The sequence below is a fragment of the Zootermopsis nevadensis genome, unplaced genomic scaffold (genome assembly GCF_977971745.1).
Source record: "Zootermopsis nevadensis isolate Lab colony 2312 unplaced genomic scaffold, Znev_1.0 Znev_ptg000027l, whole genome shotgun sequence".
NCBI lineage: Eukaryota > Metazoa > Arthropoda > Insecta > Blattodea > Termopsidae > Zootermopsis > Zootermopsis nevadensis.
Window position 1 is genome coordinate 298404 of NW_028259159.1, and position 13029 is coordinate 311432.

At 37.9% G+C, this 13029-nt stretch overlaps 1 protein-coding gene across 3 annotated transcripts in view; it reads right to left on the reverse strand.

Moving 5' to 3' along the window:
• Positions 1-13029, reverse strand: part of Epac (Exchange protein directly activated by cAMP) — a 70540-nt gene that overhangs the window by 17268 nt on the left and 40243 nt on the right. For all 3 annotated transcript variants that reach the window (XM_022077652.2, XM_022077653.2, XM_087356630.1), the window contains 2 exons: positions 3256-3307; positions 1165-1283 (listed from right to left, as the gene is read on the reverse strand). In XM_022077652.2, the coding sequence (XP_021933344.1) occupies positions 1165-1283; positions 3256-3307 (171 nt within the window). The remainder of the gene's footprint in view (positions 1-1164; positions 1284-3255; positions 3308-13029) is intronic.

Below are 13029 nucleotides of genomic sequence, written 5' to 3' on the forward strand. Positions count from 1 at the left end.
TATCGTCACGTTAATGATGGAGGCAGAATACACCTCTGAAATGTGAGCAAGCTTCCAATAAACTACACAGTGCAACATCCCAGAAGACAGTAATCTTACCCTTAATTGCACTTTATGAAATTACACAACTTGACTTAAAATTACTGGTAACATTTTTCGTGTTTGCTAGTTCAGTCACTGGTTTTTCACTGCATATTTGTCATTGATCATAGCAAGTTAAAAGCACTGATATTATTACTTTTTTATATTGTCCTCCATATTGAAATATATCTTTTAGTTGTCATAGGGTATCACCACACGGGGCCCTAGCTCATGTACGTATAACCAGCCCTGGCTGTGACTTTATAACTTTCACTCATTCAGTACAGCAAATTTCATCAACCATTAAGACGATTTCCACCTACAGAGTATTAATAATCTACTATCTAGAACATATTTCCACACTTATTTTACACAAACCCCAGCCACGTTAAATGTGACTTTACTACACACAGAAAAACAGTAAGTGAGCTAAAGCCTCTTTGTGTCGGATGCCACAAGAACACACTCTAACAATATTCCAATCTTAGGCACTTGGCTTTAGTGCAAGAATGAGTGACAGTTGGATCAGAAGACAAGATACAAATAGACAAATATATGAAAGCATGATGGTGACATCACATGACTATGACCAACAGAATTAATACACCAGACGCATTCCCAGTCACAATGTATTCAACTGCCATCATAAGTAACTAATCTTCAAACATTGGTCAGCATTTATCTTTTCATGATGAAATTTGTCAAGATGAAATATCTGTAAATATAATAAAATAAAATCTTCTCGGGCTATCAGCCGCGTCGAGTGGTTAAAACATGAAAAGACCAACGTTTCGAGATCCATCTCTGTCCTCGTCCTCAGGGTACCTGCTTCAGCCCCCTGTGACTGGTGGATGACGTCACGAGCTCGCCTTGTTATGCTCAGCTTACATATTCAACACCGGAAACCAGGCCCGGCTTAGCATAAAACCTCCGTCTCTGTTGATATTTGCGGTATTCGATCGGATTCCAACCGCATCGTGAAGGAGGCAATTAGAACTCAAAGTTGAGAAAATCAGTAGATGCAATGTTAAAGCAGTAGTTTCTCATAACTAAGGGCTGATTGTGCCTATGGCTTATGCATACCTCTGTAATGGGCCCGCAGGGGCTGGGGTTGTCTGGACTTTGGGGTCGCCTTGATGAAGACGGGGGCGGAGATCGCGGCGGAGGGGATGGGGACTTGGCCAACACAGCTGGTCCAAAACCTGAGAACAACAAAATGATACAGTACATGACGAGATTTATCAATGAAGTTTCTGGGCTTATATGGAAGGGACTTGTATGATGTCATTAAAGGTCATTAAATTCTAATATTGAAAGTCACGCTCACAGAATCTCCTGCAGTGCTTGTATGAACCAGCAGTTACGTAATTATTTAATTACATAGGCCTACTGCAATGCAAGTACTTGCAATACAACCTACAGGATTTGAAGGATGAAAAGAAAGGGGGTTCGTCAAAAGCAGTGCAATTAATTGTTTTAAGCTGGTAATATTCACGCCCTTGTGAAGGTACTTTGCCTATTTCTAATTCTGCCTGCTATAAACAAATTATAGTGGCGACTCCCAGGCCACCTGGAACACTGAAGAAAATTGTAGATGGCGAGATTCTTTTATCATGATTTAAAACAATTAAGAGACCTTTTAGGGTTCATGATTAAATAAAACTGAAGTAAAATAGCTCCTATACCTAATGAGGGTTAGTTTCTCGCTCCAGCCGTTATATCCCTGGGAAAGAGCGCTTGATATCTAATGGAAAGAAGGCTGGATGGTTCTACAGTTGATTGGCAAGAATCGAACCCTGGTAGTCCAGCCTATAGATAGCTGGTTTACAGTCTTCGCTCATTATACAACAACCGTAAAATCGGAAAGCGAAAATAATAAAGTTAAAGCTGTGAATCATGCTTTCTTAATTGTAAGTGCTTTAATTACTACACCATAAAAGCCTAGGCACTGCACCGTACAGGACGTCAACAGTTCCGCGCATTTCAGACATGGAGACAAAAGATGATCACCTCATCATTTATAAAGGAGAGCGGATGGGTCCCAGAACCGATCTGAACACTGCCGAAAAGATAAACAAACTCCTGCTTCTTCCAGGAACTAAACTCCGGTAATCCAGTTTCTAGCCTGTTATTTGCTGACTGAGCTATCTCGACTCAAAAATTACCGACATGCTGTACTTAATCTCTAAGCAATAAACTTACTCGCCCCGCCAATACTTAGGCTGTTTATAAGTTTAACTAGATGTTGCTAGCCAAAAATTAAATCTTTATTGGCACTGTTTTGTTATTGGAACTAAATTTGGAATTTATTCGCATTGCCATACAATGGGTCACACTGAGTAAAATCCTACACTACTACGTTAGACGTCACTCTGACTTAAAGTAACTCAGATATACAAAAATTGTAAGATATATTTCACACTGAAGCGTAAAAATTGTCTGGAAACTAAACGGATGTTTGAAATATTAATGACTGACTATTGCAGTTCTTCAGAATGTTAGGCTGCTTATATCGGAAGTCATATTCCTGGGGGGTTGCTACTCTCAAAAGTTATGCATCACTCTGACAAAATAAAAACCCAATTATAGACGTGTGGCTTCTCACCAACTCGCAGCAAGTGCGCGAACACGTTATACAATGCCTTTGGCGCACAACGTAATAGCCAATACAGGTAGAGCCGACACAGTTTTTGGGCCAGCACATTTTCCTTTTCTTTCGTTTTTTGTTAAACAAAAATTTCTGTTGCTGTCTTGATCATAATGTAACTATCCGAAGCCCAAAGTTCAAGTACGTAATATTTAAAAATTCAGTTCTTACCTCAAAGAAAATACAAAGCGTCTGCATTACAAAGACCAGTTATTTAATCCTATTTAGAAAAGTAATCGAAGCTTATTCCGTTTATCTTGAGTCACACCAAAACTAAAATAGTCTGTGGGATTTTAAAGAATGTGTACCAGTTGGTTTTAAAAGGTTAAATGACAGTCATTTAAAAAAGTTACGCAGCAATGTAAATAAAACTGCAAACTGCAAAGCCGGCATCGTCTATTTCTTTAATGTTAAGAATCTCAAACATATAAGCTGCAGCCTATTCAAAATATACAGGCCTATATACAGCTACTAGAAATATGGGACAAAACTTCTAACACCCTAAAATATCTGTACGCTGTACTCACCATTCTTGAGTTTGCTGTTGGCAACAATGTCTCCCATAAACTCTTTGTGTTTCTGAAACAAAATAATAAAATGCAGCTGAATTTCGAGGTACACAATGAGAAGATTTGATCGGAGGACAGAAGGGAATGGAGAATTTAACACCCCCCCAAAGAAGTCTATTGGAAACGTCAATTGAGGACGACAAGGAAGACGGGGGTGAGGGGAGTGACGTGTGGTAGAAGCCTTCTTAGAGGCTGGTCGTACATCCAGGGATTCGTATAGGGAGTCCGAAAGATTTAACTGTATCAGATTATTCTCAACAAGTTGGAATGTCTAATTATTGAAAGTAAAAGAACGAAGGTGAATATTCCACTGATTATTTAGTCTCATATCTTAGAACAAAGCGGATATAATTTGAAATTCCAATGTCAATACATACGATAGGACGTAAGCGGTTATCAGGAGAAAAGGAAATTCTCAACAAAATTAAAACAGGCCATTACATGCACGTTGTACCAACATTATTCAGTTCTGGCTAGGATAAAAAGTCAGTCAGTATATAATCTCGTCTAATAAGTTAACAATAAATAGCAATTTTATTACAATCTTTGACAAAATAAACACACCATAAGCAGACATTTGTTTGTTTTCTAAGCAATCGCTAAGCTTTCAGACGCATTTAGTACAAACGTCCACGACTAGCAAATTCGTTAGAATGAAATGTTTCCGGTTGCGTCTTAGGCCATGGGCTACTGTCATCGCTAATTCACACGAATGACGCTCATTTCAGTTGCATTTTTATCGAAGTTTACTCTTCGGTTGAATCATCAAACTGTTCCATTGATAATGTAAAGATCTGTTCGATCTTTACAACATCAATGGCTACCAAGAAAGCGCATAATTAACACTCTTCCACCCCACTTTAAATGTTTCCGTATATTCGTTAACTTCCACACAGTTGTCCGCCTATTGGAACGGCAATTTAATCTTGAATTTCACTAGTTTTAATACTCTCTGGCGAAAGCACCGAATCACAGGTCATTATCGTTCTATAGTGCAATTATCAACGGAGCAGAAATGCGAACTCAAAGTATTACAACACTAAACAACAATGAAAATCGGACAAGCGGAAATGATGGGAGATTCGTATTTCTCAGCGTTGTTACCATCACTTTCGACATAAACTAAATTTTCGTTTAAGCTTCGCTAACTTATTGAAATTCCACCGCAATGTTCGGTCTAACCATTAAGAGAAAGACGTCTTTCAGTTTGGAATACTCATACTTATGATGTTATTTTGGTGGTTCTGTTTAATGCAGCTCATTTATGGATTGCACATAATCAAAGTGAGAACAAAGAAGCAACGCCAAGTTGCCCATGTGACACGGGTCTCAGTTCCTACCTCAGCCTCTAGCGTCGGGTTTGTGTTTCCTTTAACACTTATCGTGGCTACAACTGCACAGCAGGCCGACTCAGAAGAAAGCAAATCAGCTTCTTTCTTTTTGGAATTCAACACTTCTCTGATCATTTCACGGCCCGACATGAATAAATAATTAAAAATCACTGATGTGCCCTCACTCGGTATCACAACTAGGATTTCAGCAAACCAGGAGAGAAGAGAACGCGATGCCTTCCAGCTTTTACAATTCTTGACAACTAAGGGCGATGCTTTTAAAGATCTCCGGGTCTGCGCTTGCTTGAACTACGTTAGTTTCCGCTTTTCGTCCCCCACACACACTCGTACCTTCCAACAACAACGCCCTTTCTAAAATTGTACTGTAAATTTCTATCCCCAAGATCCAGTACCAATTACATTAATGAATCTAATGGTAACCGTACAGTCATGTTTAAGAGTATGACATACCTAAATAGACTTTTGTTACAGTTGCAAGATCGAATCACTTCCCTTTTCGGAAACGGCGTTCCTCTAAGAGCAATGTGGAGGGTGTGAGACGTTTACATAGTTAGAACCCTGCGCTGACACCTTCGATACAAGGACCACACCCAGGGGGAATGAGGGCAAAAACAGCTCAAACTCCAACATAAAACGCTAAAAATTTGAGCATTTGACAGGTTCTTTTCGAAGTCCAAAAGTAGGGAGGTACAAACAATAACAGGGTCAGGCAATTTCCGCCACTTCCCAGTGTGACGTAATGATACTAATATCTAGAAATGGTTAACACTCACTCGAATCCCTACTTCACCCATCCTACTTTTTCTGTGACTGTCCAAATATCCCCTGTAAAATGTGACAGTTCAGTCAAGTCCGTAGAGTGAACAGTCCGGGTTATATATTCCACAACACGTTTGTTTAACGACGCTTTCCCACCTGCATAGCATAAGTTTTAACAGCGTCGATAGGATGACTATGAATGACTTGGGATGGAACTGGAAGGAGTGACTGTCGAAACATTTCCCTAAAGCAACTGAGATAAACAACGACAAACCTCAGTGAAAACAGCCGGGTCTTCGGATCGAAAATCGAACACGGACCTCCCAAATTCGGGGCAGAAAATCTAATCACTCAGCCGTGACGTATGACCAACGCTGTAATAGAACGAGTCACTTAATGGCATAAAATACTGTGATGCGGTCCTATCACAACGCGGCAGTTTGTTACGAAATGGCAAATGCAACGGAATAATGTGATAACAAAGTAATCTGATGACAAACGGAAACTGAAATAAAACCGTATAATAATACAATAAACGCAGAATATGCTACAATCATAACAACTTCCATAAGCTGAACATTCACTAACACACGCCCAATACATCATAAATATGACAACATAACAGCAATTCAGCAATAATTACGCAGCAAACGTTATTTCAATTAATCCGAGGCATCATTCGTCTTCATGAGGGCGACAATGTTCACATTCCCATGATAAGTAAAGAATCAAGAACATCAACGCAAAAATTGTTCTTTTTCCAGGTAAGATACTGTTATTCGTTTGGTAGAATGAAGAAAACACACAGCTTTCCATCCATAACAATATATAATCTTCTTAAGTTCTTCAGGGTAGAAAATTACATTACACAGATCATTCCTTTGCGAGTTCTGAATTGATGCCTACGTGACCGTTGTGTATCTGCGTTCCTCTAGCGTTTACTGGTTCAGTGGATTGTTTCATAAGTGTCTGAAATATTCATATCCTATGTAACTTATTTACGTACTGAACTCCACTTTCGCTGACAATCAACTTGTCAAAAGTAACAGAAAATTACGTGTGGTCTTGGCAAAGTTGACTAATCCATATTCTGAAAAGAATTCCGAAACCAGCCAAGAGCTTTGAGCTGCAAAACGTATAAATTTCGAACACGGCGCTTTGTAACAAGATCAGTACTATCACAGGTATCTACAAACAATTCTGAACCGAAAAGACATCCAAACATATAAGCAACAGGTTTATAAAATAAAATTAAACCCATAGAAACATAACAAGATACACCAAGACAAATGTTAACTTACGTTTTCGTAGTTGTAAAATGGAATAAAATCGAATAAGAGAATTTAAATAAAAAAAACTAAATAATACAACTCATAAACTAATCAGTAAATCACCAGAATAAAATTACAGAATGCATCACACCATCATGACGTTGCAGATTACATAATAAACTTTAAAACAACATAGAAACGAAATTTCTTTATGTAAAAGACATGGTGGCACATAAATGACAGCTGTAAATGCTGACCTAGCCTATACACCACTGAATCTAATAAATACGTGTATAACGCTGAATGCATCACAGCTAGTCACAGATAAGAAAGATAAAACGCAATCATGGGCACTAGAAGAATTACATGGACGAAAGTAACAGATTACACGGTTACCAGACTAACAATGATGGTTCGAATCGATGATCCTTGGTAGTTCCCAGCTGTTCAAAACAATAACAAACTTGGGTAACAAATACCTTGAAAAATAACGGCGAAACACACATCTTTTTGAAATACAGCAAGCTCTTTGCACATAAAGTACAAATACAATTTTCAGTCTTTGCACTGAAGTGTCATTAATTGTAATAGACAATATAGTATGCTGAAACCTCGATGACATACGACGCACTTTTGTCGTAATTCAACGTACTGTTATTTATTTCGCTGTGAAATCATTAAAAACTGGGATGTCCTATACAGGCGTGTTCTGTGAATTACAAAATAATTGTAAGTCTCTAAAATTACACCGCCATCGTCGTACTTCCTGTAACTATAAAATTAAGACGTATTTGTATCCAAGCTCGTAGATTTAAATAAAAGACCATTTCCATTTAACAAAACATAGTAAGCCTATTGTAACGGCGAAAAGTTTCCACCCAACTAATCGAAATTATAAATTACTTAATTCTTAATTAAATTTACCTGCCTAACATACGTAGACCTATTACACTAAAAAATAAGCCTGCATAGGATCCGACCCAACACGTTCTATTAAGTGCATAAGGCAAATTTTCGAAGTTAGTTCCGAAGATAAATAATTTACAATATTAAAATCACTACTATAATTATATATAATATTAAAATCATTACTAAACAAGTGGGATAGAAGCCTCAATTGGTCTCATAACGTAACGTGGCATTTATCACGACAGATGTAAACTCCAGCTGTCGCCTGACAGAGAATCAAACCAAGAATCTCTTGAAAGCAAGGGAAACGGTCTGCCACTGAGCCAGGCCTGCTCCTTATGTCACAGCAATCACTGCGTTAAGCTCTAAATGGAGAACACGTAATAACAGACGAACGTGTGTACAATCGGGCCTAATTGTCTTTCGTACGAATCACATTGGAACCGAGATCTTCACGATCGGTTTATGCATGGCTGCTTAGGCAATGAATTTATACTCCGGAAACGTTGCACGCCTGTTCACCTACTATACGGACAAGTGTCGTTAATTAATGCACATTGATTGGCAAACGGATGGGCGTAATTATGGCACTGTGACTTCAGTAACCAACCACGTGAATACAGGAAGCCCACAGCCTTTCACCGACTACACATTGATATCTCACTTTATGGGATACAACGACGTCGGGAAATATCAAATTTAATTACAATGCACTCGGTGTTGAAGTGAACACTTAATAAGGAGGTCATGGTTGGACGGCCGTATGTTTAATCTCCAAAACTACTTAATGAATTCCATTTCGTAGGATTTCTGGGTTGTAGCGTCGTGTAGTCTGGCAGAAATTTACCAGCGTTTCGGAGGTACAGCAAGGGCCTCTGAATCTTCGTAACCGTTGATAATTGGGCCCGTGTTCATGCAAAATTTCTGAATGGGAGTAACTCAGGAATAAATCGTTCACATAAAGTCAAAGGACGTCGTGTATATTTTATCCATCCAGTAGGAAAGAGCATTTTGCACAATGGCTGCTACAATTTCACGCATGGAGTGCTACTATACTAATCGTTCTATTTAGTTTGGTGCAGTAGTCTAGTTACATTCTGCAACGTAACAGCAGTGTCGTTTGTAAGGGATGTTTTCATGAGCTCTAATTTAAACCACAATCAATATACGTGTGTCTGGTCGTGTCAGCAATGTAACCCGGAAGCAGGGCACGTATGTCTACAAGAGCAGTAGACGAGTGTTGTGAGCACTTACTACGCCTTTATCTCCATAATTTGTCTGTTGCTAACAAATTATGGCCCTTAAGAAGCATCATATAAATGTTATAACTCTGCAGATGCTTGTCTGCTGAGTAATGGCGTCGTGTTCCGCAGTACATCCAGGCAAGTACCTTAAAGCAGACCACGATCGCTCCATTCCACTTCTAATTCACCATTCACAATCATTTAATCATCTGACTTATGACGTTCAGACAGCGTTGTTAACTAAACCAAGATCCAAAATAAAGTAACTTATGCCTGTTCTTTCCTGGCGAGTGACTGTCATGAAAATGTTAGCTGTTAGTAAAATCCAACTACTCCACCCTCATTCCCGATTCTTGACAGCTGACAGTCGCTCAGGCAGTTATAAAGTTCCACTCCCTTTATGAAGTCAGAATGTTCTATCTTAATGCATTCTTATGTACGATCCTACCGCACGTCGCTATTGGTTTATAACTGCAAATGATAAATATCGTTAGAACAAGAATCAATCATAAAGTAACACACAAAAAGGGGATCAAAGTAGAAACAGACATGCAACGGAAACAAAACAGACAGCTTAAAAGCAATTAGGATCAGACGCTGTTTAAAAACCACACCTCTCATGTCGATTTCTCACAGCAAGAAAGAACAGGACATTCCTGTTAAAATGGCAACTGTTCAAAGAATTTGCAAGTGAACGGCGTCGGTGAATGTGAAAGCTTTGTAGTGTCCGACGACCATCTGACTCACCTGCCCACATTCTTTGTACATGCCTCAAAGGCTCTGAATACCTTAAGCATGGTCAAAGCTTCGACGACTTCATAAGCGTTATACTGAGTGAAATACGTGTCTTAATTCTGACACAGCGTTTGACATACCTCGGAGTAAATTGATAAAAAAAGAAAACCTGACGCCGCGATGAAGTGGTTACCATTTCTGTTTTACAATAGGGTGGTCCCGGGTTTATATCTCGGCCCAGAGACTATCCTCACAGGGTTTTCCATGGTGTCACTTAAGAGTCCCTCCAGGTAAAACCACGGACAGGATCTAATAATGGGCCATAACCGCTTCCTTCCACACCCTTTCACTAACTGTTCATTACCTTCGAATTCTTTTGTTATGCAGTCCCGCACAACTCACTAAAATCTTCTTTCAAGCGCTTGATCAAATGTAGAAATTCTACATTCAGGCACATACTTACATAGAGAACATTTACCATTTTCAAACGTTAAAATCTTCTCTGTTTATTTTTTCTCCCTCTGGCCTACTTTACTTCGTTTTATGAACACATCCTCAGAAGTTTACCCAGCAGCCATTTTTATATTTAGGATGGCAATAAATAAAAATGTTTCAAGTCTGGCAGCTTCCAATAGAACATCTTCGTATCATATTCATGAAGAACCCTCCCTTCTACCAAAAGTCACTACACACGGACCAGATTATACCACAATGCTCTTTCTTAGAATAAGGAAAGTAATCTAAAAAGGAGCCATTTTGAATATCACAAGCCATCATACATCTGCCGAAAACAAGTTATACACAACATAAACATTGAAAATAAACAAATTCGTAGAAATGAAAAGAAGACATGCCAATATATTTTAATTTGCACTTTATCGAATACCGTTCTTTAAGTTCAGATCCATAAACTTGTTTATATCTTACCAGGGTTCGTCAATTTTTTAAACAAATTTTATGATAAGATCACATGTCATGGACTTGTGCAGTTTTCATAACTACTCGTAAAGCTGAATTTTAGTGGTAGAATCTTGCCTACCAACGGAACATAGATATCTCAAAATCTGCTACTCCTACATACACCTGTTTAACAGTCTTAATTTTCACCGGATTTAAGTAATTGTGTTTGGAACAAATCTAAAATAAAGTCACGCTTTATATTTTTCATGAAAGGCAAGTTCAGGAGAAGTCACGACCACAGATTTAACCGACGGTTTCATCATACATCCAGGCTTGTCTGTTCCAAACAAAATGCCCCACCTACCAGACAAAAGAGCATTCCTTGATGAAATGTACCCGTCAAATGTCAAAAACATTCACAGCATCAAATACGTCATCAAGTATATTGATCACGAAAACTACTATTTTTGGACTTATATTCTGGTACGGAAGACAATCAGCAGAGAGAAACACGACAAAATATTGAAATAGACATGAAAATAGTGGTCTGGAATGTAAGTTAAAAACTTACACTAGTTCTGACAAATAATATAGTTTTCTTAAGTAATCATGGGCTTGACTTCTGTCTAAACCATTTACGCTAATAAGAATTGTGACGAGGACATATGTCGAAGACAAAAATTATGTAATTTGGGTTATCAAAACACAGATTAGAAAAACTGCGTTACTCGACTTTTTAGATCTCTGAAAAATCACAAACATTCTTTCCACTTTGCAAAAGTTTATCTTTTGTGACATACGTCCTTTTCATTCCCGCACACTTAATTCAATATTTTAACACCTAAGTGAAAGGAAAGTTAATAATCAAGGCAAGGTGTTCACAGTCGATGGACTGTGTGAATGAATTACAGCACTTATATTCCGTTTCTTATTCGTATATAGAATTAAAATAGCAAAGTGGAACTTTCTGGGGACTTTTCAAAGTTTAAACTGCTATCTGATGAAAACTCATCTGTGAATGTAAATGAACCCCACAACAAGCTTTAGAGAACTGTTCCATGATCCACACAGTTTCTGAAAGTTGGCGCATATTTCAAAGTTTAAAGTTCAACATTGCTCATCCCTTATTTATCATACAAGTCAACTTAAGCTACCACGTTTACGAAGTGTTCATTTCTTAATCGTTAGCAGATTAGCGAAAGTAAGATTAAGTACGAACCACATTTGTTATCTAACATAACTATGTTTTAAAAATACTTAATTTAAGAAACCTAGACATGTTTCGACCTCTAGCGGCCACCATCAGGGGTTATCAATATATCACAATATTGTAATGCGTGTTTATGCTATTAAAATTATACAATGAACACAAAATTATGGCACATGTCGAAATAAAATACACGTAAGTAGTCAAAGGTATCATAATATTTAAAGTTCATTACTAGCTTCCTAATAAAAATTCTATTAAATGCTATGAAAGAAAGTTATGGACAGCCTTATGCTACGATGTGTGTTATATACTATATTCAGACGCGAGCGTAAAAGAGTAAAAATTCTTATATCGTCTGGTTTCTTCATTAGATCACCATTTTACTTTCGTTGCATTGCCTTAATAGCATAAATCTGTACTGTAGTAACGTAATAACTTACACAAATAACCACTTATAACGGCCGCTACAGATCGAAACATATCAGAAGATCAGAAGGATTATAAGTGATTAACTGGCTGTAATACAACGGTATGGCATTCAACTTTAAAACAGCATTGATATTTTATGCCTGACCAGATGTTATTAGGGTGATAAAATCAAAAGGATGAGATGGGCTGGGCATATAGTACACATAGGAAAAATACATACAGCATTTTACTTCGAAGACCTGAAGGGAAGAGAAAATTGGAAAATGTAAATAGATTTTAAAGATAAATAGTGTCAAAATGTGCAATTGGATTGCTGTATAATAACAAAGTTTCGGTTCGTAGCCAGTGCAATCAAGTCCTCGGCGAAATAATTAAACTTCCATTCAGAATATAAGGTACAGTTCCATGCTAAGAAAACAATATCTAGCGTCAAGCAGAAATATAAGTCCAGTCATCGAATGTCAAGACAAACAGACAAACTCTGAAACTGTAGGATCATCCTACAAATAAGGCACCTGTCCAGTTGATTTAAAAGTGACACAAGACAACACTATACAGTCTGGGTGTAGCTTTAAGTAATTCCAAAAGTAAACATGTCGAGCAGATCAATCAAGATTTGTATACGAGATTTATCCGATTCGAATATCGGCAGGGCTTCCAGACATCCTGAAAATATTCCTAATAAGTTTAAACATAGTCGATAAATAATATAAGAATCATCCTCACCATTGGCAAGAGTATCAAGGAAAGACCAAATTCCGATTCACGTATTTGTGAATAAATTGGTTTACAAAATTAGTTCTGGATGATATAAAAGAAACTATTAATACGAAACGACATGTTCAAGGAATGGCAGAGATATCCGAAACAAGTAGATGCCGCAAGAGAAAATAAAAACGGGAGACCGGGAGTTGGACTGAAGG